The sequence below is a fragment of the Erythranthe guttata genome, chromosome 8, assembly GCF_056151865.1.
Source record: "Erythranthe guttata isolate IM_541 chromosome 8, IM_541, whole genome shotgun sequence".
Classification (NCBI taxonomy): Eukaryota; Viridiplantae; Streptophyta; class Magnoliopsida; order Lamiales; family Phrymaceae; genus Erythranthe; species Erythranthe guttata.
Window position 1 is genome coordinate 25,976,901 of NC_142540.1, and position 23,847 is coordinate 26,000,747.

The 23,847-nt window shown below is 36.3% G+C and overlaps 3 protein-coding genes across 4 annotated transcripts; 2 read left to right on the forward strand and 1 right to left on the reverse strand.

Annotated features, from left to right (window-relative positions):
- Positions 1-9: 9 nt before the first annotated feature.
- On the forward strand, positions 10-1,752 carry LOC105965313 (putative carboxylesterase 18). Its single transcript, XM_012989854.2, has 2 exons — positions 10-706; positions 1,073-1,752. Exons 1-2 carry the CDS (start codon positions 98-100, stop codon positions 1,535-1,537), a joined length of 1,074 nt encoding a protein of 357 aa, XP_012845308.2. The 5' UTR covers positions 10-97; the 3' UTR covers positions 1,538-1,752.
- Positions 1,753-2,594: 842 nt separating this feature from the next.
- On the forward strand, positions 2,595-21,477 carry SPK1 (guanyl-nucleotide exchange factor). Of its 2 annotated transcripts, none has more exons than XM_012989855.2 (31): positions 2,595-3,134; positions 3,238-3,344; positions 3,491-3,653; positions 4,124-4,257; positions 4,341-4,453; positions 4,579-4,634; positions 4,760-4,857; positions 4,970-5,107; positions 5,441-5,749; positions 6,376-6,660; positions 6,879-7,046; positions 7,120-7,311; positions 7,930-7,973; positions 9,056-9,122; positions 9,556-9,717; positions 10,216-10,323; positions 10,478-10,515; positions 10,728-10,872; positions 11,795-11,921; positions 13,088-13,281; positions 13,876-14,006; positions 15,078-15,153; positions 15,308-15,418; positions 16,704-16,886; positions 17,554-17,697; positions 17,789-17,962; positions 18,091-18,438; positions 18,525-18,857; positions 18,962-19,147; positions 19,959-20,930; positions 21,029-21,477. In XM_012989855.2, exons 2-31 carry the CDS (start codon positions 3,261-3,263, stop codon positions 21,281-21,283), a joined length of 5,538 nt encoding a protein of 1,845 aa, XP_012845309.1. In that variant the 5' UTR covers positions 2,595-3,134; positions 3,238-3,260; the 3' UTR covers positions 21,284-21,477. The 2 variants fall into 2 exon arrangements, with proteins under 2 accessions (XP_012845309.1, XP_088678726.1); XM_088822600.1 differs by having other exon boundaries at positions 2,678-3,134; positions 4,749-4,857.
- LOC105965315 (smr (Small MutS Related) domain-containing protein) lies at positions 21,476-23,847 on the reverse strand. Its single transcript, XM_012989856.2, has 4 exons — positions 22,765-23,847; positions 22,260-22,672; positions 21,866-21,935; positions 21,476-21,746 (listed from the first exon to the last, which is right to left on the reverse strand). Exons 1-4 carry the CDS (start codon positions 23,442-23,444, stop codon positions 21,686-21,688), a joined length of 1,224 nt encoding a protein of 407 aa, XP_012845310.2. The 5' UTR covers positions 23,445-23,847; the 3' UTR covers positions 21,476-21,685.

Here is a 23,847-nt window from a genome sequence, read left to right on the forward strand (position 1 = left end):
TATCGCCCCACTTTCCATATATTTTATTTTTTTAACCAAAAAAGGAGAAACAAAAAGGTCAACAAATGAGTCATCAAATCATTATCCACCAATCGAAATGTCTGGTTATGAACAACGCCGCCCACTACTCCCTTTGAAGACCCGCCTCAGTGTCTTCTTACTAGGTGCCATCACCGACGCCTCCCTTCGCCGCGACGGCACCGTCAACCGCCGCTATTTCCGTTTCCTCGATTCCATCGGTTTCAAAAAGTCTTCCGATCTCAAGCCCCGCGAAGGCGTCATAACCTCTGACATCACTGTCGACCCCTCTCGCAACCTCTGGTTCCGACTCTACATCCCTCAATCCCAATCTGGATCTCAATTATCTTCCCAATCTGGATCTCAACCCGTCGTCGTCTTCTTCCACGGCGGCGGCTTCGTCTTTCTCTACCCCGATTTTAAGGTCTACGACGACGTCTGCCGCCGTTTCGCACGCGACCTCCCCGCCGTTGTTGTCTCCGTCAACTACCGTCTGGCACCTGAGCACCCGTACCCGGCTCAATACGACGACGGATTTGACGTCCTCAAGTTTCTCGACGATCATAAGCATATCCTGCCTGAAAATGCCGATATATCCCGTTGTTTTCTGGCCGGTGACAGTGCCGGAGCTAATCTCGCCCATCACGTTGCTAAACGTGCTTGCCAATCGGAGTTTACTCGCCTCAAGGCAACTTCTTCTGTTCTTGTCTTATGTATATATATATAAAATACATATATCTTTCTATCTAGTCTATTTTAAGTGCTCTTAGATTTGAATTGATTAGACATGTATCATACAAAATAGTCTATTTTAAGTAGTCTTGTGTTTGAGACAAAAATTTAGAATAAAGTAATTGCCTGTTTAAGCATCACAAATGATCTTTGGAATTAAGTAGTTATAATCTATATTCAATTTCACTAACCATATACAATTGGTTAGATATAAGTACGCACTACTATATATTATATATAATATATATGTTGCTGAATGCTTGTATATAGTTAATTAGTGTGTGAACATAATATTAATATATGTTGTTGATCATAATTGAAGGTAGTGGGAGTGGTGTCCATACAGCCATTTTTCGGAGGAGAAGAACGTAGCAAGTCAGAGATAGAACTAGCAGGGATTGATGTAATCGTGACAACCAAGAGAACCGATTGGATGTGGAAAGCGTTCATGATGCCGCCAGCAGCTGATGATGATCATAATCCAATAATAATAATGGACCGTGACCACGAGGTGATCAATGTCAGCGGGCCTAATGCCGACCCCAACCTACCCAATTTGGAAGATTTTCCGGCGACAATGGTGGTGGTGGCCGGATTTGATTCACTCAAAGACTGGCAAACCAGGTACTATGAGTGGTTGAAGAAATCCGGCAAAGAGGCATATCTGGTGGAGTATCCGAACATGATTCATGGTTTCTACATTTTCCCCGAACTTGCAGAATCAGGGCAGCTCATTTCTGATACCAAACACTTCATCCACACCCAGTGTTCCAAGCTTCTCAACTAGCTACCTACACTAGTAATCATCATCATCATCATCATCATCATCATCACACACACATAATCCAGCACAGCTCCATCCATCTTATAGTGTACTACTTGTGTGCTTACCTTATTTCATGATTGATCTATGTTCCAGAAAAGGAAATATATATTTTAGTTGTAACTTGTAAGCTAAGGTGTTAAAAATTTCTGCAGAATTCAAATTTCTTTTCTTATTTATGAATTTGTTAATAAAAAAAATCTGGAATAACATTAAATGTAATTCTGATTTTCTAAAAATAAGAAAACATCGTAAGAAACAAAATTTGATGTCTGGTGATTGAAAAATAAAAAAATATAATTCAACGAACACTAAAATATAAAACCTGCAATAGATGTTCTCTTCTCAAAACTAGAATTTTGGCCCGTGCAATGCACGGGATTGAAGTAAAATTAATACAAAGTAAATTAATACAAAGTAAAGTTCAATTTAAACGATAAAATTGAAGTTTCATTTCATTTTGATATTTTGCTATATATATTGATAATAATCCCCATCCATAAATTTTTTTTGCCATATTTATCAATTTAACTTTATATTTTTGATATAATATGGTTGTATATTGACCTTATCTCAGTTCATGTTGAAGTTTGATGAATCTTCTTCTTTATAACCCATAACAGGCATCAGTAAATTTATTGTAAATCAATGATACCATTAAATCTCAAGAGTTTATAAGGAACAACTTTACTGTTATTAATAAGATAAGAACCAAATATTTTTCTAAACAATTTAATAATTTTTCCATCAAATTAATGTCAAGTAAAAATGACAATTTTGATAAAAATAAATAATTAAATAAATAAATGAAAATTATAACAATCAAATGAGCGGGAAAAATTTCCTACAATTTAGCACGAGCAACCTTACTTTTACTAATAAGATACAAACGAACACTATTTTATTTTTAAATTCTTCACAAAAACCAATTTTCCAAAAAATAAAAAAAATGTAAATGCAAACCCGAAAGTTGAGCCAACGTATTTTTATGAATTTATATCGTTAAAAAAAAAAGCAAAGAGGGTAAATTTAAAAAGAAATAAATGTATAATTATGATTTTGAGAAGAATATATAATCATTTAGCAAACATATTTTATTATTTTAATGAATACAAATTGAAAATGAAACCAAACAAAAAATTGAAGAACTATAAACACACACTGCAAAGCGAATGGCACTGGAATTCCAGCACCCAAAAAACAAGAACAATCATGTCATGTCATGTGGGGGAATAAAAATGGTGTGAAAGCTAAAAAAGGTGTGCTTTGCTGTACTAGCCTGAAAAGGGTTAATAGACAGACAGAAGAGATTTTGAATAATTGTTTGTGTATGTATTGTGGAAAGGAAAGTTTATCACTCCCGACGCAGCCGCTATTCACTTCGCCCACCACCAACCGCCGCCAACTTCGCTACATTCATCACCCCTACTCTGTTTTCTACTACATTTGCAAACAAACTCTCCCGAACAAACCCTCATGGGGGACCCGCATCCATTGCTCTGCGCCTGACATTTTTAAGCAACATTTAACCTAGAAACTAAACCAGATCTGCATTTTCCGGGTAAATTCTTCTTCTCCTTTTGTTTTTTTGAATTTCTACTTCATGACTGTCCTACACTCATCTAACAGTTTCATTTAATTTTATTTCTCCACTTGGTTTTTAGGTCATTTACTTTAGTTTTCTTCCATGGATAATTCGTTGGCCAGTGGGCTTCGTTTTCGAAGGATTCCACGCCAGTCCTTTGCTAATTGCTTTCAGATGGACCCGCTGGTGAGTTCTGTGTTCCTTATATATCGGGTGTTTGCTTGTAGATAGTTGAATATGCATCTCTAACAAGAAGCTTTTCTCTGGCATTTTCCAGTTCCTTATTAATCAGCCGATGGGGTTTTCTTTTGTTTGTTGTTACTATATTGCAGCTTGACGAAAACTTGGAGCAGTGGCCACATTTAAATGAGCTAGTTCAGAGCTATGGGGCTGACTGGGTTAGAGATGAACACAAGTATGGCCACTATGAAAGCACTGGCCCCGTCACATTTCACAATCAGATATTCGAGGGGCCGGATACTGATATGGAAACGGGTTAGTAGAGAAGATCACTTATTTTTCTATTCGTTTATCTGGACAAACATTTGAAGTAAAAATCCACATGTTATTATTTGTTCTAATCCTCTTGCTGGCCAGTATTGCAACCATATATATCTACATTTCCTTTTTCTCTTTTAATTAGCTTTGAGTCCACATTTTACCAAAGGGTCTTCACATGATTATTCCCAATATCACTGTTTGGCAGAATCCATCCGTTGATAAGAACAGAGTCCATCCTTTGTATTGTACTGGTGCGAGTTGTTGCAATAATGAAATCACAAAATCCTCCTTTTACAGAAATTATACTTCTGAAACAATTAAGCCCTATTATAAGGCCAATCAAAAAAAAAAATCCTTTTGAAACAATTACCCCAACTCTGCCACTTTACTTTGCCTTTTCTCATATCTATCAATGCTAGGGAATGTGTACATTACTCAAGGATTCTTTTCTCACCACTTTGTAGAAATGGAGTTGGCTAATGCGAGAAGAACTAAGCTACGAGATTCAACTGAAGAAGAAATGGCAAGTACATCTGGGAGTCATTTTTCAGGACCAAATTATTATGATTCATCAACTGCAGAGATTTTGAAGCTCCGTGTATGATTTTTTTTACCAGAATCTTTGTGCCTAGCATTTCTTAAAAGTTGTAACTTATTGACGTTATTATAAACGGCTTGCAGCATCTTGGACAATCTCCCCTGCCGGCATATGAACCTGTTTTTGACTGGGACAATGAGAGATCAACAATATTTGGCCAACGAATCCCCGCTACTAACATATTTCAGTATACCAGGTCTCTCTAACTCAATGAATGTGTGTGCATAAGTTGCATCTAGCATATATTTTTCTTCTAATTGCATCTTCCCTCATGCTCTACTTTCTTCCCTCTCTCTTTGATATATTGGTTTGTCTTTGTAGTGGGCTGAGGATTGCCGTGAAAGTGCTATCTTTGTCATTTCAAGCTGGGTTTGTCGGTGAGTTTGTATTTCAGTGGAGTGACATGGCATTACTACTGTCCTGTTATGTATTTATTTTTTTCTTTGGGGCTCTTTGAGCTTCAAACTATTTCTGAATCTGAAATACAGAAGTTTTCGTGTAGAGCCATTTTATGGCACAATTTGTCTATATAATAGGGAGAGAAGGGAAAAACTTTCAGAGGATTTCAATTTTCACATGTTACCAGCTGATGTGCAAGAGGTAAATTCATGTTTTTCCGGTTCTTGTTTTTGATCATTTTGTTATGTCGTGTTATATTTTCACATAATTTAAATGAAGTACGAGATTGGCTCATTGCATGTCCAATTAACAGACAAGCAATTCTGTTGAGGCTCGTGGAATTTTCCGTGTAGATGTACCATCAGCATCAGTTTGTTTGCTTATCCAGTTGGAAAAGCCTGCCACTGAGGAAGGTGGAGTGACTTCATCTGTTTATTCACGTAAAGAACCAGTAAGCACCACCACATCTGTTAGCTCAAGCTGATTATTGCCATTTCTCAATAAGATGATTAAAAAAAAATGCTTTAAATGAAAAAGAGGGCAACAACTTTAGAACTTGTAATGAGCTTAAATGTATTACTTCGTGTTATTTTTTATTGGCATGAAAGACAGGAAAAATGGTATGTTCTTTAATTGTAAATATAATGAGTTTTTTTGAACTTCCTATGTCTGCTCCGGATTGATAGAACTGTTATAGCGTTATTTTCCAATAAACTTTGTAATTAAATGCAAAGTTGTTGTATTCACTTTTGCTCTTTGCCTTTTGTTTCTCAATGGCAAACAGGTTCATCTTACTGAGAGGGAGAAACAAAAACTACAAGTTTGGTCCCGAATCATGCCTTACAGGGAGCCCTTTGCCTGGGCAATCATCCCACTTTTCGATAGTGGTGTTACTTCTTCGTCTGGTGGGTCTAGTTCTCCCAGCAGTCCACTCATTACTAGTATTTCAGGTTCGATTCAAGAGGGTGCTGCTGAACCAGTTGCAAAGATCACATTGGATGGGAAGCTCGGATATTCTGGTGGAAACTCCGTTGTAGTTGAAGTGTCAAATCTGAGCAAAGTCAAAGAAGGCTATACTGAGGAGTCACTCCTGGTTACATCTCACTCTCACTAACCCCAACCTTTGCTAAAAAAGCTAATCTCTAATTTTATTGTCTCATTTCATCTCTAAGAGAAATATGCCAAAATAGTCCAAACGTGTTGGAATGAAATATTGTTCAATCCATAAACACACTTTTCCATAAACACAACCTCTAACTTTTCACTTCACTTCTATTGTTCTAATGTTATGATGTTTCAATATTTTTTCTCGGCTTGTTAGAGAAAAGAATTATGCATTGATTTCTTTGGGAGAGAGTAATTTTTTCTTAGGTTTTCAAATAAATATACATTGCCAAGAAAAGAAAAAGGTTAATTGGGTAAATCTGGAAAACCATAGAATCCATCTTCCTACTCTATTTTATTATAAGAAACAGCCTATTAGACCACAAGAACTACTTGATGGAAAAAAATAAGTTCGACACCCCCCCCCCCCCCCCCCCCCCCCCAACCCCGACTGGTCTGAAGTTTTAACTAAATGAAACTCACCTCTCTCTTGGGAGGGGCATCAACAGTTGGGTGTTCCATTTTTGCTGCTATTACAGTCTTTACTTTGAGACTCAACACAATGTTTTGATTGTTTGTTTCTCATGGAACTGACTGATGTTGTCTTACTGTTAGGATCCTAAGCGAAAGGTTCATAAACCAGTTAAAGGTATCTTAAGACTGGAGATTGAAAAGCTCCAATCTGGCCAAGTTGATTCTGAAAAATCTTTTGAAACCAGAAGTATAAACAGTGATTTGGCTGGTCATCACAATGCGTCTGATACCACCTTCACAAAATCTCCCAGTTACAGAACTGATGGAAGGCAGAATGCTGATTTGGATTCACATTCCTCTGAAAAGATAGAGCTGGAGCGGAACGGATCAATAACTCACGGTTTGACAGATCGCGTCAGTAATGATGTAAGCATCAGTTCAATGCTTTATAAAAATTCATTACTGTAATTTGTTAGAGATTCATGTCAGTAGCTGCAAATATCAAAATATGGAGGAAATTGCTCTCTTGTGATTGATTTCCTTTATACGTGAAAGCTTGTTAGCGGTTTTTGCTTATCTAATTTCTTTCTGTTAATATTTCTTATATTGCACCCTCAGGTTGAGCCATATTTTTCTTTTTACAGTTCCAGGCTTTTGACTTTCGGATAACTTCGAGGAATGAGCCTTTCTTGCAGCTTTTTCATTGTCTTTATGTGTATCCTTTGAGTGTAAGCATGAGTAGAAAAAGAAATTTGTTTATACGAGTTGAGCTGAGAAAGGATGATGGAGATATCCGCAGACCACCACTGGAGGTAAATTTATATAACATATTGTTGAAACAGTTTGATTTGTGAAAAAAGATCTGTAGTATATAGTTTGCTTCAGGCAATGCATCCGAGGGAACCAGACTCCACATTTCAGAAATGGACACATACTCAAGTTGCTGTTGGATCTAGAGTTGCCTGCTACCATGATGAAATTAAGGTTTCGCTGCCTGCCATTTGGACCCCGATGCATCACCTTTTGTTCACTTTCTTTCATGTTGACCTTCAAACGAAAATTGAAGCTCCAAAGCCCGTAAGTGCTTTTTTCATTATTATTGAGGCAATATATCTAGCATCTCTACCCTTTTTTACCTTTTAGACCTTGTTTGGTTGCCACGATTAACTAAGTAGTAGTAGTTAGTAACATGTTCCGTTGACACGAATCAAACTATTCATCCCCGCGATAAAAGCTGAAGCCCACAATTAAATGTTATTATTCAAGAAAATTAGTAGCTACCCCAGCACATGCAATTAATTTTGTAAGTAGTTACAAAAATGGAAAAGACGATTTTATCGTAAAAATAAAATGATACAAATTAGGTTATTATTCTTGTTAAATGAGGGATGTTATTGGAAAACACATTTGAAACCAGATTTTAACAGTTCTGATACTAGATCTAATACAAGGAACCAAACTACTTAGTAACTGAGTAGTTAGCCAAAATAGAGAACTAATACAATCCAGTCTTATCCAAATTAATTCAATCCATGTAAACCGAACGAGGAGTAAACCAGCAAAGCCAACATATTTTAGATGTCTTCTACTTCAGCATCTGTCCACCTACTTCAATTTCTTGTGTAACTCTATTTCTGTTTTTGTACCTCTCTTACCATGTCTTCTCATTGGAAGCTACTTTTCAAATCATTGCAGGTGGTTGTAGGATATGCATCACTTCCTTTATCCACTCATGCGCAGTATGTAATTGCCATTCTCTGGTCTTATGTATATCATTTTAGAAAGATAAACTTGTCTCTTTCTTGTTGCTTATAAATCATGATGCTGCTACTCTGCTTTAATTGATAACAGTGTATCATAAACTTGCGTGCAATAACTTACCACATTATGAACATATAACAACCACTTTAGTATTGCATCAGTTTATTTTAAAGCAGTTGATACGATAGTCTATTATGTGGTCGAATACAAGTGCTTTGTTTTGCATGATATACACTGATTCAAATAAATTGCAAATCTCAAATGTGATCATAAACTTTATATTGTCAGATTGGTATTTGTAAGTTACTAAGCCTGTTTTATGGCAGCAGTCATGTCTTATGATTTGAGTGTTGGAGACAAATGTATAAACAAACAAAAATGATAATCTTTAGAATATGATGTTTCAAATTGATTATTCAAACTGATAAACCACTGACTGCATGATTCAAGAGTGATTAGTCCTCTTAAAATGAACTTCTTAATTCTAAGGTTGGCGTTCAAGACACTCAAATGCCCAATATAATGAATTGGTTAGAGGAGGAAGAGAGATGGGGTTACCTTTGTTAATTGTGTTTTCGCGGTCATGCAGACATCATATTATTAGTTAGAGTGATACTGATTGTCGTGAAAAAGAAGTATTGATGCATGATATATTTGAATTCATTATTTAATTAGGCTTTGGATTACTTATATGAGGTTAATCTTATTAATTTGGGCTGATTTCGCAATTAGGGAACCAAGAATAAGTATATCTTATTTAATTAATAGAATACTAATATATAAAGATAAAAGAGTATACAAAAATTTTGGGACCCTATAATTATGTTCAAAATTGGGGGTCCAACCTTTGTCGCCGACCCTCAGAACAAACAGTGGCTTTGATACCATAGAACAACAACTGAAAGACATGCTGGTTTACATACTATTTATTTTTTCATGTCATGCAAAGACTAGGATTGCATATTATTTTTTTTAATTTGTACTCAATTTTTCTTAAGATGAGACTAAACATATAACTATAGATTGCATCATGTATTCAATTTTTATTGCTTTATTGCAGGTTGAAATCAGATATTTCACTGCCCCTGATGAGAGAGTTGGTTCCACATTATCTACAAGATAGCAGGGTATGCTGACAACAACTTGAATTTGTTTATCCGTGTCAGTAATTTCTATTTTGCTTTTCATAAGCCATGCAACACCTTCAGCATGTTTTCATCAGTGACTAAAACTAGTTATTCTTGGTAGTAATCGTGTCATTCTGTCATCAAGTTAATTGCCCAGAGAGTTGAATCTACCCTGTTTCAGTTCTACCTGTTAACATTTAGACTAAGTTGATGTCAACTTCTTGAAGTTAAACGAGCCACTTAGAATCCTATTAGTGGCCCATTCTTTCCATGCATGGGCAGATTGGCGTTCATGACGGCTGATTTAATTTCATGCGTGGCTTCTGTTGTTGAATTTCATTTAGTAGAATAATATTGTCAGTTTATAAGCCAATTTAGCAACACCAACATTATTTCTACGTCAATTTCTTAGTTGTCTCCCACTGTTTTGCAGGAGAGGGTAGAGTACTTGGAGGATGGAAAAAATGTATTTAGGCTCCGGCTACGTTTATGTTCATCAGTGTACGCAATAAGTGAGCGTATCAGAGACTTTTTCCTTGAGTACGACAGGCACATTCTCCGAACAAGTCCACCTTGGGGATCTGAGCTTCTTGAGGTTAATTTGTGACTCTAATGTTCAATTTTTCTTTGTTGAGAAAATGGCCTAAAGATATACATCTAGCTATCTTTCATGTATGCCACCGCGTTCATATGCCTTTTATTTTATTGTGCTTCTTAAAACTTAATAAATGACTTTCTTTACACTAGTTATTAAACTCAATACTAAATACCCCTATGTAACTAAATTGAGGATTTTGTGGAAGGTTTTCCTTTGTTCGGAAACACATTAAAGAGCCTTGGTTGTCTTTGTATCCTAGTTGAAGTTGCCTTGAATGTGTGCAAATTTATCTTCCTGTAAAAGGCACTGATGAGATTTCAGGAACAAGATTGTTTTCTCTGTAGAGATTGGCTTGATCCCTGAAATTATGAGAAATAATTTCTTTTCACATTCGTATTTATATCTGAATGATTGTTGATTGCCGTATAAATTATTTTACATGGAGTTGAATGTTGGATCTTCTATTATAAAAACTTGAGTTCTTCTGTGTTGCAGGCAATCAACAGTCTGAAGAATGTTGATTCAACAGCTTTGCTCCAGTTTCTTCAGCCAATCTTAAACATGCTTCTCCACCTCATTGGCAATGGTGGAGAGACTCTACAGGTGGATTCGTAGAAAATGACTAGATTTTTCTACTCTGTTTTCTCTCTAATCTGAGAAATGTTGCTGTATTTATTTCCTTGATGTGTTTTGTATTGGCCTCTAAAAGTAGTTTGGTTGCATAATATTTATTTGTCGTATTTATTCTGCCATTCAGGTTGCAGCCTTCAGAGCAATGGTTAATATCTTAACACGGTATGATTTGTGATTTTGCTCATATGCCCTCCAAATTGCTGCAAATTATTGCGACTTTTTGCTTTATATTTCACTTGCTTATGTAGCTAAACGGGTCAGCAGACGAACTGTTGTTGCATCACTCTGTTATATTGTGTAACAATGGCATCCAGGATCAAATTTTGTTAATACAGAGTTTTTTTTTTTTTTTTTTTTTGTTTTCTTTTCCACAGGGTGCAGCAAGAGTCCGTAGATGATGGTGAAAGAAATCTTTTCCTTGTAAACTACGTTGACTTTGCTTTCGATGATTTTGGGGGTCGTCAACCACCTGTCTACCCTGGTTTATCCACAGTGTGGGGAAGTTTGGCCCGCAGCAAGGTAAATTAAGTTTGAGATTTTTAGGTCTTTGCTTTCAGTAGTACACCCTCGAAATAAACTAGGTTGAAGTAAAAATTGAAGTACTTCATGATTTCAGAGTCTATTCATACTCTATTAAGTACTCACGATGACACTCGATATCAATGTATTTTCCCTATAACCCTGTTGATTATAGTCTAATTATAATTATCAATTGGTGGTACATAGTTGGCAAAAATGAGGCAGACTGAGTGTGCATAGAACCTAAACAAATGTGAAATTTATGTGTATCACATGTTCCAAGTACTGTTAAGATATGAAATCAATCAATTATACTTTTAACGGTATCACTATTGTTGCATTTGAAACTAAAGTGTCTGTCGTGAACTAAATTTAAACTTGGTTAAGTGCTTGGAATTTTGATTCATACATATCTGGAAGGGTTCTAACTATTGAATTCTGATATACAAGTTTTCAGTTTTCACGTGCAATTGCAATATGGTATAATACATAAACCCATGTCCTTGTGTCATACATAAACCCATGTCCTTTTGTATTAGTGGTTGAAAATTAGAAAATTTATGAACTTGATCACTAAAACGTTCAAATTATCTGTGTAAGACCTTTGGCTTGTAATGGATCTTGGAGTATTAGGCTCGTGTCACCACGACCTAGTTCAAACTGTTCTGAGTGGCACTGCAACTTAGGGCGGACAGTTTGGTCGCCCGAGATATAAACTTTTCGCAATTAGTTAATCATTTCTTTACGATTATGTATTTTTGACATTTCATGTTGCGAATTATATATATATATATATATATATATATATATATATATATATATATATATATATATATATATATATATATATATATATATTTGTTATGATATATGAAACTGATGCTCATTGCTTGTGTTTTCTTCTACCCCATTTTGAACTCAGGCCAAAGGTTACCGTGTTGGTCCAGTTTATGATGATGTACTGGCTATGGCTTGGTTTTTTCTTGAACTTATTGTCAAATCAATAGCATTAGAGCAGACTCGGTTGTTCTATCACAATCTTCCATCAGGTAATCTTGCCTTTGATCAAGCCTTGTATCTTACACTATTGCTGTCATCTCGTTATCTAATTATTTAGTCATCTGCGATTTGATGAACAATGTTCTATGTTCCCATAACAGTAACTTTCCGATACTGGTATAGTTGATAAATTTTTTCATTTAAGGTTAGAATAAAATTACAGGACTCCTGAAACTTATTCCATCTCGAGGACTATGTTATATTATGAGCCATTATTGGTTAATTGTTATATTTTGCAAATGAACATGTTTGTTACATTATAAGTATCAAAATATTTGTTTAAATGTGTTATTTAGTCATTGGATTAACTTCAAGTAAGAAGTCAATAAAAATGGTCCAATCTGGAACTATATCGACTACAACAATAAAAATGTACAAAACTATATTGACAACAGCAATTTTATTTTATACTTTCTTTTAAATTAAAGATCTTGATGTATCTCATATATGACATTGTGTGCTATATTCCAAATGATGCCAGGAAAATCAATATATTGATTTTACTAAATTTCATACCAAGTGATAATGGGGGATGTCTGCTACTAATAATTTTCATGATGTTTTCGGAAATTGTGATTTAATTCTGAATCCATATTTATATTTTTCTCTAAAAAAACATGGCCTTGTCAAACCGTGCAATTGTGTCCAAGTGCCATAATTATATCTTTAGATGTCAATGATATTGAAGTGACCAATCATATTAAATAGACTCGCAAATATCTTCTAACACGTTACAAATCCGGGACAAACCATTTGAAATCGACTTAGTTTTATGCGGCAGTTAAAGGAAGGTCGCTATACCACTTCCATTTTACTTGGATAAAATAGTGGTCAAGAATATGTTTTTATCACGTGTAATTCAACAAATATTTCTTTGGTTGAATGAATGCCTATGTTAAAAGAGGAGGAGGTATTTCCCTTAGAATCTAGGATGGTAATGGGGATATTCAACATTAGAGAGAGGATTATTGCTGAAGTTTGAAATTATTAGTGGTACCCAGAAGTCAATTTGAAAGGTTCAATAGCATGTTCTGCAATATCAGTGGATGGTGTACTAACCAATTTTATGACATTAGACATACTTGCTTAAATCAGTTTGATGTCATGGTCTAATGTGCTAAACGTAGAGTCTTCCCTTTTCCAATTTTTTTTGCAGGGGAAGATGTTCCTCCAATGCAGTTGAAAGAAGGTGTCTTTAGATGTATAATGCAATTGTACGATTGCCTTCTAACGGAAGTTCACGAGCGCTGTAAAAAAGGTCTAGGCTTGGCCAAGTATCTAAATAGTAGCTTGGCTTTCTTTTGTTACGATCTTTTGTCTACTATAGAGCCTCGCCAAGTTTTTGAACTGGTATGCTTACTACTTCTCTTGAATTACTGGACCGATACATTGTTCTCCATCTAACATTTCATTCTTCTTTATGTTTCATGTGCGAAACTGCTGTCATTTAAACTGTGAAGCACTCAAAAAATTTCTTGAAGGATAGTTTAGTCCACTCAAAATGTTTCAAGAAACTTATTGAGTGGAAAGTGTTATTTGACTCCTATATAATGTCATGTAACATATGTACTGGGTACATGTGTACTATAGGCAAGTCTTTTAGAATTCCTATGCTAATTAAGGTTAATTTGATGGAGGGCATAAGTTGTTTCGTTTATCAAATATTAACACATCATTTCAGCTTTAGATTATTGGATCTCTGACTAAAATGCCCATTTCAGCTTTTGTGTTTGGTACGGATTTTCCCGAGTCCAAATTCTCCTGAGTCCTGAGTCCAAATTTTGGACTGCACTGATTGCTTAGAACTAATATTTTCCTCTTTTATGTTTGTTCTTTTCTTTGTCTTGCAGTAAAATATTTGATATCTACCTTCCATTTTTCACTCCATCTTCTACAACTTACCGTTGGTTTGACTTTGAGTTCAACTGTTTTTATTGTTTATAGGTGTCTCTGTACCTTGATAAGTTCTCTGGTGTATGTCAATCGGTGCTGCATGATTGCAAGCTTACATTCTTGCAGATTTTATGTGATCATGATCTTTTTGTAGAAATGCCTGGAAGAGACCCTTCGGATAGGTAACATTTGGAACTTCCAATTATGTTGCATTGCTGTAGCCTCTTTGAAGTTTGATTGTCAGTATCATGTCATGCACAGTCATTGTCATTGTCGTATTACAGCAGCTTTATCAAGCCTGCTCTATTTTTGGTTTTTCATGTTTAAATGGCACAATACGCATCTGTTCAACTATTGTCAGATTCCAAAGTTCGACTTGGATCAAGATTCAAAAAAAGGATTCAATCTCAATTATTTCATATCTCGCTTCCATATGAAGAAATCAACTGAGTTTTAATTTCCATTGTTTAAGTGAAAACTCCAACGTGTTATTTCCATATTCAACATGCGAGGAAGTGTTGATAATGTTAAACGAATTAGAACTGGATTATGAATGGACCATTTTTGAAATCTATGTATTTCTCACATGTATATTGACACACACACACACACAAACACACACACACACACACACACACACACACACACACACACATATATATATATATATATATATATATATATATATATATATATATATATATATATGTGTGTGTGTGTGTGTGTGTGTGTGTGTGTGTGTGTGTGTGTGTGTGTGTGTATGTATGTATGTATGTATGTATGTATGTGTACATATATGTATATATATATGTATATGTGTGTGTGGATGTCAAACTCATGTTAGCACTTGAATTAGAACTGAAGAAAGAAAGGAGAATACATATATCACACACACACACACATATGTTGAGGAAAATCCTAGAAAATAATGTTGTGCATAAACAATCTAAACATTTCACAATTACTTGATCGGAAGTTCCTTTGAGGTGTGTGACTGACAAGTGAAATATAATCCTTGAAATAGTTCAATTGGGTGTCGTAATCCACATTTGAGTTGATTTATTTTATGCTCGTATTTGTTCAATTGCTTTTAGTTAAGTATTATCTTTATGCAACAGTTATACTCATTTTCCTTTGCGAATTATTCGAATGAGTTTCATTACTAAACAAATGTGTTTGGCATTACTTATCCTAATTGGGTTGACTTCCTTCTGCTGATTCAGATATATTTTCTGGTACTTTTTACATTACAGAAATTACCTTTCATCTATTCTTATACAAGAGATTTTCCTCACTTGGGACCACGAGGATTTATCCATGCGGGCAAAGGTGAGTGCAGTACCATTTAACGGCTAGACATATAAAGATCAGAGTTCTAAAGTGTATTGCTTTCTTAAGAAAAACTTCCTCATTGTTTCAGTTCACTCATGTTCTCTGAGAGGTTTTCCTGAATTCTTATGTATCCTTATTTGACTACTCTTAGGCAGCTAGAATGTTGGTGGTTCTATTGTGCAAGCATGAGTTTGACATCCGCTACCAAAAGCTGGAAGATAAACTTTATATAGCTCAATTATATTTTCCCCTTGTGGGCCAGGTATGCAATTTATTTGTGTTTCTCTATTGTTCACTATGCAAGTTCATACTGTTGATATTTTGTTAACAAGTAGGTTTTATGTGTTGGTAAAATATATATGTTATAAGAGTATTCTGCATGAGTTATTTTGTCTTTTTAGAAAGCGCAATTTTGAGAATTTTCTGTGGAAAGCTTTGTCATACTTTACATATCACATGGAATATTGGTTATCTCTAGAAGAGAAGTTTGATTTGTTGGAGATAAAATTCAGTTACTCAGGACTTTGTTGAAATCAAAATCAAAACGTAAAATCCCTCCGTCAATCCCAATAAGTGAGACGCAAATTCCTTCAATAATTAATCTCCATAACTATAAAATGTCATAATCCAATTTACCGAGATTATTGACTCAATAACTATCCCAATATAAAACCGTTGAAATCATAGTATAATTGTAGATTTTAAGGATTTTACTCCCAAACTTGAATGATTTTGTTTGGATTAGGATTCCAGTAGGATTTAACAAGGTAGATGGTAGTGTAAAGTCCTAGGATTTTAGTATTTTCATTGAGATTTTAACTACCTTGACTATTCTACTTGTATGTTATAAGTGCCGGCAAGTTGATCTTCTATGTGTTAGCTGTACTCAACACACCACATAAATTCATTGCGTAAAAGCACGGCTTTTAAGCATTAACCCTAACAATAATTGGCTTTTAATAACTGTTAGTTTAAATAATGTATTGAAGAGTCATCTGTCCAGCGTAGTCGTTGAATTTCTTTTTCATAATTTTTGCAATACATGGAGAAATTATGACCTTTTTATTTGCTGCACATATTCCATTCTTTTCTTTTACTTAATTGTAGACGTTTGATTATGTTTTTATACTCTTGCAAATCCTTTCTCTCTTGATTTATTATAGCTTCTCTATCTTTCCCTTGGATTTAGAAATCTGTAATGTAAAGAAAAATGAACTTGAACATCGAGCTCATACTTTAATCTTCTATCTTTGCATAATATTAACTGATAACTTCTTTTCTCATTAAAAAGGGGCATTACAACTTGATAAGCAAGTACATGTGAATAACATAAATGGCGCCAACTAATTGTGTAAACATTCGTTGTTATGGTTTATGCCATATGCCTCGTTTCAAGACAGACTCGATTGCTCTTTACTTGTCTTTTTAATGCAATAGATTGTGAAAGATCCATTGTAGATGTAGAAAGGTAGTCTTACCTGTGATATCATGCTGCATTTACTTTCTGTTTTTATGTCAGTTGATCATATATTTTTGCATTCTTGCAGATGCTAGATGAAATGCCTGTCTTCTACAATCTGGGTTCAAGTGAAAAGCGTGAGGTCCTGATTACTATTTTGCAAATTATACGCAATCTGGATGATACCTCTCTTATCAAAGCTTGGCAGCAAAGCATTGCTCGTACCAGATTATTTTTCAAACTATTGGAGGAATGCCTAATTCATTTTGAGGTATATGGTTATATGCTTGTTGTGAGGAAATAATTCATCCCACTGTATTCGGAAAACAAAATGATAACAATAATACGTACACACACATAATTCTAGACTTAACTAGGAATATCAAATAGTATCCAAAAATAATAAGTTTAATTTGTTCTTATAAGAATTTGGCACATCATCTCTTTTGGGGTCGTTTATTTAGTGATTCTACGAGAAAGGCATGCGGACTCTCTTTTTAATTGGATTGTGGAACACCGGGTAGGACTGGCTTATGGGATCTTGCGCAATGTCCCTCTAGTTACTTGAATTTGACAGATCTATGATGTAGATACTGGTCCTTCTGTCTGTTGGTTTTTCTTATAGATAAATGGCATTGGAACTGAAGTATAATATCACCTAATTATCTAATACTATGTTTTCATGTACATTAGTTAAATCCTAGCAGTTGTTGCATTAGGTGGTGTCAATGGAATTATAGGATCTGATGCAACATTATAACAAATAAACGAGGTTTGCAAGCTATGGTAAATTTAACTTCATGTGCACTCTCAAGCCAATGCCACCTTAATATGTGATTCCTTTTATGTTCATGTGGTTCTGGTGTTCTAGATATCACGATTCTCCTGCTTGAAAATATATCTAATTTTAATCTAATGTCAATCGGCATATTGAGCAGCACAGAAAACCTGACGATAGCATGCTTATGGGCAGTAGTTCTCGCAGTCCTTTAGGAGATAAGCCCTTTCCATCAAAGTATTCCGATAGGCTTTCTCCTGCGATTAATCACTATCTTTTGGAGGCTGCACGCCAAGAAGTTGGAGTATGTGACACCATTTAGTCGTGCTTTTTCTGTGATATGTTTTAACAGCATCTTTAAGTGCTAATTATCCAAAAAATCTTAACTGATGCAGCCTCAGGGTACACCAGAGAATGGGTATTTGTGGCAAAGAGTCAACTCTCAACTAAGCTCTCCTAGTCAACCGTATTCCTTGAGGGAAGCTCTTGCTCAGGCCCAATCTTCAAGAATTGGAGCTTCAACCTTAGCATTAAGAGAATCGTTGCACCCAATCTTGAGGCAAAAGTTGGTATGTTGTTAGTTGTAGATAGATACCAAATAGTATGCAATTAGTTAACATCTTTATAGTTATAATGATTATTGATAGTGAAGATTCTGAAGAATTCTATAACATCTGATGCATCTATCTTGTTTCAGGAACTTTGGGAAGAAAACCTTAGTGCTGCTGTCAGTCTTCAAGTTTTGGAAATAATTGAGAAATTTTCAGGGGCTGTTGCATCCCACACCATTGCTACAGATTATGGAAAACTTGATTGCATTACCTCCATATTTATGATAGTCTTTTCGCACAACCAACCTCTGGCCTTTTGGAAAGCTCTCTTTCCTGTGTTCAATAGTGTGTTTGAGCTTCATGGAGCGACACTAATGGCGAGGGAAAATGACCGTTTTCTTAAGCAAATTGCTTTCCATCTTCTTAGACTTGCAGTTTTCCGAAATGTCAATGTTAGGAAGAGAGCCGTTATTGGGCTTCAGATACTTGTTCGGGTAGGCTTGTAACTGTAACTTGCTCAGTTCTTTTGATCTTGTATCTGATATTGCTGCAGCAAAATTAACTACATTTCATTTTGCAGAGTTCTTTCTCGTACTTTATGCAGACATCAAGACTGCGGGTTGTCCTAACTATTACACTGTCAGAGTTGATGTCTGAAGTGCAAGTTACACATATGAAATCTGATGGAACTCTAGAAGAAAGTGGTGAAGCATGTCGTCTTCGAAAATCTTTGGAGGAAATGGCAGATGAATCTGAGAGCCTTAATATATTTGAAGAGTTTGGTCTTCCAGAAAAACCTCTTGTTGCCAGTAATGAACAATCACCAGAGCACTGTTGTACCTGGTCAGAAGTTAAAGTCCTCTCTGATAGTCTTCTTTTGGCTCTTGATGCCAGCCTGGAACACGCACTTCTGGTATATCCTGACAATCCTGATATGTTGGTTTTGACATGTTTTGAAATTTTGGAAGTAGAACTGCTGTTAAAAAATGATATGACATTGTTTTAATGTTCTTTTAGGCCTCTGTCATGACGCTGGACAGATACTCTGCGGCGGAGAGCTTTTACAAACTTGCGATGGCATTTGCTCCAGTTCCGGATCTTCACATAATGTGGTTATTGCATCTATGTGATGCACATCAGGAGATGCAGTCTTGGGCTGAAGCAGCACAGTGTGCTGTTGCTGTTGCTGGCGTAGTGATGCAGGTAAGATTCTTCTATTTGTACGTCCATCAGTGGCTGCCGTCAAGCATTTAATTTGCTCTTTTGACAATATATGCGAAGATGGTTACCTTCATATCTAAATTGTAGATTAAAAAAAATGTCAAGAATTAAGGTTGAATCAAACAACTGTAAGTAGCATTACTGGATAGCATGTACACCAAAACAAAGATCCTAAAAATTTAATCTGTTGTGGGCTTCTTTAACAAGATTATATATGATTAGGTAATTCTGAACGAGGCATAAAGCTATTCAGGAATGGACCGGTTTATACTTCAGGAACCAATGGGTTTTAGGATAAATAGTAGCGCCTGAGGTCCTACATATTTTGCAATAGTATCCTTAGTGCAAGCTCGAGTACCTTTTCTTATAACTCATAAATTAATATATGTTTTTAATAAATAAACAATCTAGAGTCATATTTTGTACATTAGTATTCAGTATTGACTGAAACTAAATAAATTTTGTTAAGGTTAATTTTGTCGAAGTCCAAGCATTAATTCAAATTTGATGCAGGAGTAAATGTTATCTTGACAAGTTCAGGGGTAAATGAGACTTAAGGTCAAATTTAGAGGATGGTACTATATTTTGGCATAATATATGGATTGATGTTGGACCTGTATCTGATTATTATAATACAAACCTTTCCATTTTGCTTGATCATGTCTTGTACTACTAGTAGGGCATACAGTAACAAATATGGACTGTAACTTTCAAATACTCCGTCATTATTTTATTCAGGTTAATCTTGTCCAAGTCCAACCATTAATTCTGTTGACGTGCCCCATTTTTCCAGGCTCTTGTTTTTAGGAATGACGGAGTATGGAGCTCTGATCACGTGTGTGCGCTGCGCAAAATCTGCCCCATGGTCAGTGGCGAGATCAGTTCTGAGGCTTCAGCAGCTGAGGTTGAAGGATATGGTGCTTCAAAACTTACGGTTGACTCGGCAGTCAAGTACTTGCAACTTGCAAATAAGCTTTTCTCTCAAGCTGAGCTCCACCATTTCTGTGCCAGTATCCTAGAACTTGTTATTCCTGTGTATAAGAGCAGAAGGGCGTACGGGCAGCTGGCCAAGTGCCACACGATGCTGACTAATATATACGAGTCAATTCTTGAGCAGGAATCCAGTCCCATACCTTTTGCAGATGCAACATACTATAGGGTGGGATTCTATGGTGAAAAATTTGGGAAGCTGAACAGGAAGGAGTATGTATATAGAGAGGCTCGGGATGTAAGGTTGGGTGATATAATGGAGAAGCTAAGTCATATATATGAGTCGAGATTGGATGGTACAACTTTGCACGTAATACCAGACTCGAGACAGGTGAAAGCCGATGAACTGCAGGCAGAAGCGTGCTACCTGCAGATAACTGCAGTTGATCCAGTTATGGAAGACGAGGACTTGGGAAGCAGAAGAGAGAGAATATTCTCACTTTCTACTGGGAGTGTTCGCGCTCGGGTTTTTGACCGATTTTTGTTTGATACACCTTTCACAAAAAATGGGAAGACTCAAGGTGGATTGGAAGACCAATGGAAGCGCCGTTCGGTGCTGCAGACAGAGGGTTCTTTCCCTGCTTTGGTAAATCGTCTGGAGGTAATGAAATCAGAATCACTAGAGTTCTCTCCAGTTGAGAATGCAATTGGGATGATTGAAACTAGGACAGCTGCTCTTAGAAATGAACTTGAAGAACCTCGCAGCTCCGAAGGTGATCAACTTCCTCGTCTCCAGAGCCTGCAGAGGATACTTCAAGGCTCTGTCGCTGTTCAGGTGAGCGAGCCTGCGTACATCGTTGTTATCAATATCAATACCAATATCAACATCATTGTTTTTTGTTTTTTGGAATTTGATATATTTCTTTTTAACAGGTGAACAGTGGAGTACTGAGTGTTTGTACGGCATTTCTTTCTGGTGAACCAGCAACAAGGCTGCGTTCGCAAGAGCTTCAACAACTGATTGCAGCACTCCTTGAGTTCATGGCCGTTTGCAAGCGTGCTATACGTGTCCACTTTCGATTAATTGGAGATGAAGATCAGGAATTTCACACCCAGCTCGTCAACGGCTTTCAATCACTAACTGCAGAATTGTCCCATTACATCCCTGCCATTCTTTCTGAACTTTGACATCAAAACATTATTCTTCTTTTCTACGTTTCCTTTTATATCACTAGTGGTTTGGCTTTTAGAGTGACCGCATATTTTGTGCTTTATTTAACTCATGTATTGTTTGTATTTGTCTTGTGTTTATTTGTATTTTTCATCTGTGTTTGTACCATATACTTTTAACCTATTTTGGTTAATCTAAATCCAATTACATATGTTGCAGAGCTCTCATTTCAGTAAAAGAATCCAAACTAATACAATAAGGGTAAAATTTACAACCAACCTTTCTAGAGTTGACTGTACAAGTTCCCACTCACACAAACCCGACTTCAAGGCAGAAGATTACCAAGTACATCTAAGTAATTCAAATTTATGCACTAGAACAATGTAGATGAGTTAAACTAAGTTGTGCAATTAGCAGAATTAGTATCTCAACTTGGGCCGTATCATGATCACCCCAGCCCTAGTCTCATCAAAATGGTACCTGCAGTGCAGATCGAGAACATATCAAAAGTCTCAGTCACGTATTTGTTGCACCACATACATGAATACAACCAATTAAAAAACTTCGACATTAAACATTGAAGAAAAGAGAAACTTAACCTATTCTCAGTGAGAAAGCTTCTGATAGCTGATGGTAGTGCAGCTTCTCCCCTGCTATGGTTACCCTTTCCTGTCACAAATGCAACATATATGAATCTGTGTCCAAAAATATTCCTTACTTTAAAGCCATATACATATAGATAGTCTTTTTCCAATCTACAAGTCAAAGAGATATCACCAAGCAACAGACTTACTTTGTCAGGCCATTTATTTCAGTCTATCCACATAAACTCTATACTGTTGTATTTGAAAAATATGTGACGGCAACATGTTTATAATTCGCGTAAAAAAAACGTGCTTGTAATATTGACATACTAATAATAGTATGTGGCGGCATATATTTACTGGACTGGCCTCATCCACAGGATTTTCTTTTAGGAAAAATATGTCATACCTGTTATGACTTGTAATAACATTGGCCTGTGCCTAGATGAGGGATGGTGCCTCCCAAAATTTTCCATCTTAAATGAAGTATTAGATTGCACAGATGCAGCAACTGACAAGCCTGATTCCTTGTGGACTCCATTTGATGTCGCTAAGTAATTTGTTTTTTTCACAAGATTTTCAACATTTTGTAAACGTTCACGCAATGCTTCAACTGCTTCGGCTGAGTGAAGACCATGCAAATCCAATGTCCATGGATCATTTTTATGATTCCTGAGAGTCAGGATTTCCTTGGCTGCTTTGGCGTTAAGCTTCTCAGCATCAGTCCAATCTTCCTGCGCTTTAAGTGAGAAACGAAGCGCGGATGTATGGTCGCCTCTTAAATATGCATCATTTGCAGCTTTAGAATGACGAGAAGCTGATCTAATCATACAACGAGCAAAGTTTTAGGAGAGAAGATGCCAATGAGAAAATTTTCCAGCAGTAGACATAGACAATAAATATATTATACATACCTTGTCATCCTTATTGCATCTTTTCGATAAATTAGATAAACATCATCTTGTTCAAACTCAAACTCGGGTTCAATGGGCAAAGACTTGGCAGCATCCAGTAATTGCACGGAAGGTCGTGACTCATCCTCCTTAATATCGTTGGAGGAAATGCTCATATCTGCAGATGATTCTCCTGTAAAATGATTCGTGCTCGACTCAAGTTGGTTGGTGTTGGCATCAGAGATGAGCATTGCTTGCAGTAAAGATAAAGCCTCATCAATATTGTTATTAACACCAGCCAAGACATCCAGAATCAAGGTTTCTTCCGCCCACGAATGAAGAAACTTAAGCTTCTGATAAGCCTTATTAACTGTGACAGGAATCGAATTATTGGTAGGTGGTACAACTGGTGTTTGAAAGTTTCTGTTTTGGGTATCAAGTAAGGAAGGGAAATTCATTGAATCTACAACAACAGAAGAAAAGGGCTTCTTCTCTAATAATACTCCATTTTTGTTAAGTAAGCTTTGTGGGACGACAGGTGGGCCTGATAACAAGGGATACGCCGCAGACTCAGAATCATCTGCAGATTCAATATTCAGCTGTTTCCGTCTTTGACTAAGGTCAAAAGCCCTCCAACCGGAGGTACTTTTAGCTTTAGCCCTATTCCCACGCCCAGGGTTTTCACTGGTGGAGGCGCTCATATATCTTAAGCGGCGGCGGCGGCGGCGCCCCCCTCCCACCAAAAAAAATAATAGATTAGCCGGATATCTGCTAACTTAACTTAAAATTCCGCCTTAAGATAAAATTGAGCAATGAGGAATTTTAACAAGGAAAAGATAAAAAATTGGGGACAAAAGAAGATAGAATATTTAAACCTATTAGGGATCGGTAAGACGGGATTGGCGTATCGAGAGGAGGGGGATTGTGCGAATTGAGATGATATAATCCGACGGAGATCGAGGCGTAACAGGTGGTGTGGCGGCGGCGATGGAAGGGGAATCGAATCTGAAATCCATAAAGCCCACGAATGGTTGAGAAGACGGAGGGAGGAGGATGTATTGTCGGATAAGTGATAACGGAAGGTAAAAAAAGACTTGATCTTTC

What these genes read in the sequence shown, in the direction of transcription:
- SPK1 (XM_012989855.2), top strand. Translation starts at nt 3,261, where the DNA reads ATGGATAATTCGTTGGCCAGTGGGCTTCGTTTTCGAAGGATTCCACGC. An exon ending in GGGGATCTGAGCTTCTTGAG is followed by an intron (nt 9,718 to 10,215) that starts GTTAATTTGTGA and finishes TCTGTGTTGCAG; the next exon opens with GCAATCAACAGTCTGAAGAA. An exon ending in ATTTTCCCCTTGTGGGCCAG is followed by an intron (nt 15,419 to 16,703) that starts GTATGCAATTTA and finishes GCATTCTTGCAG; the next exon opens with ATGCTAGATGAAATGCCTGT.
- LOC105965313 (XM_012989854.2), top strand. Translation starts at nt 98, where the DNA reads ATGTCTGGTTATGAACAACGCCGCCCACTACTCCCTTTGAAGACCCGC. An exon ending in CGGAGTTTACTCGCCTCAAG is followed by an intron (nt 707 to 1,072) that starts GCAACTTCTTCT and finishes TCATAATTGAAG; the next exon opens with GTAGTGGGAGTGGTGTCCAT.
- LOC105965315 (XM_012989856.2), bottom strand. Translation starts at nt 23,444, where the DNA reads ATGAGCGCCTCCACCAGTGAAAACCCTGGGCGTGGGAATAGGGCTAAA. An exon ending in GATGCAATAAGGATGACAAG is followed by an intron (nt 22,673 to 22,764) that starts GTATGTATAATA and finishes TTGTATGATTAG; the next exon opens with ATCAGCTTCTCGTCATTCTA. An exon ending in GTTATTACAAGTCATAACAG is followed by an intron (nt 21,936 to 22,259) that starts GTATGACATATT and finishes CATTTGTGACAG; the next exon opens with GAAAGGGTAACCATAGCAGG.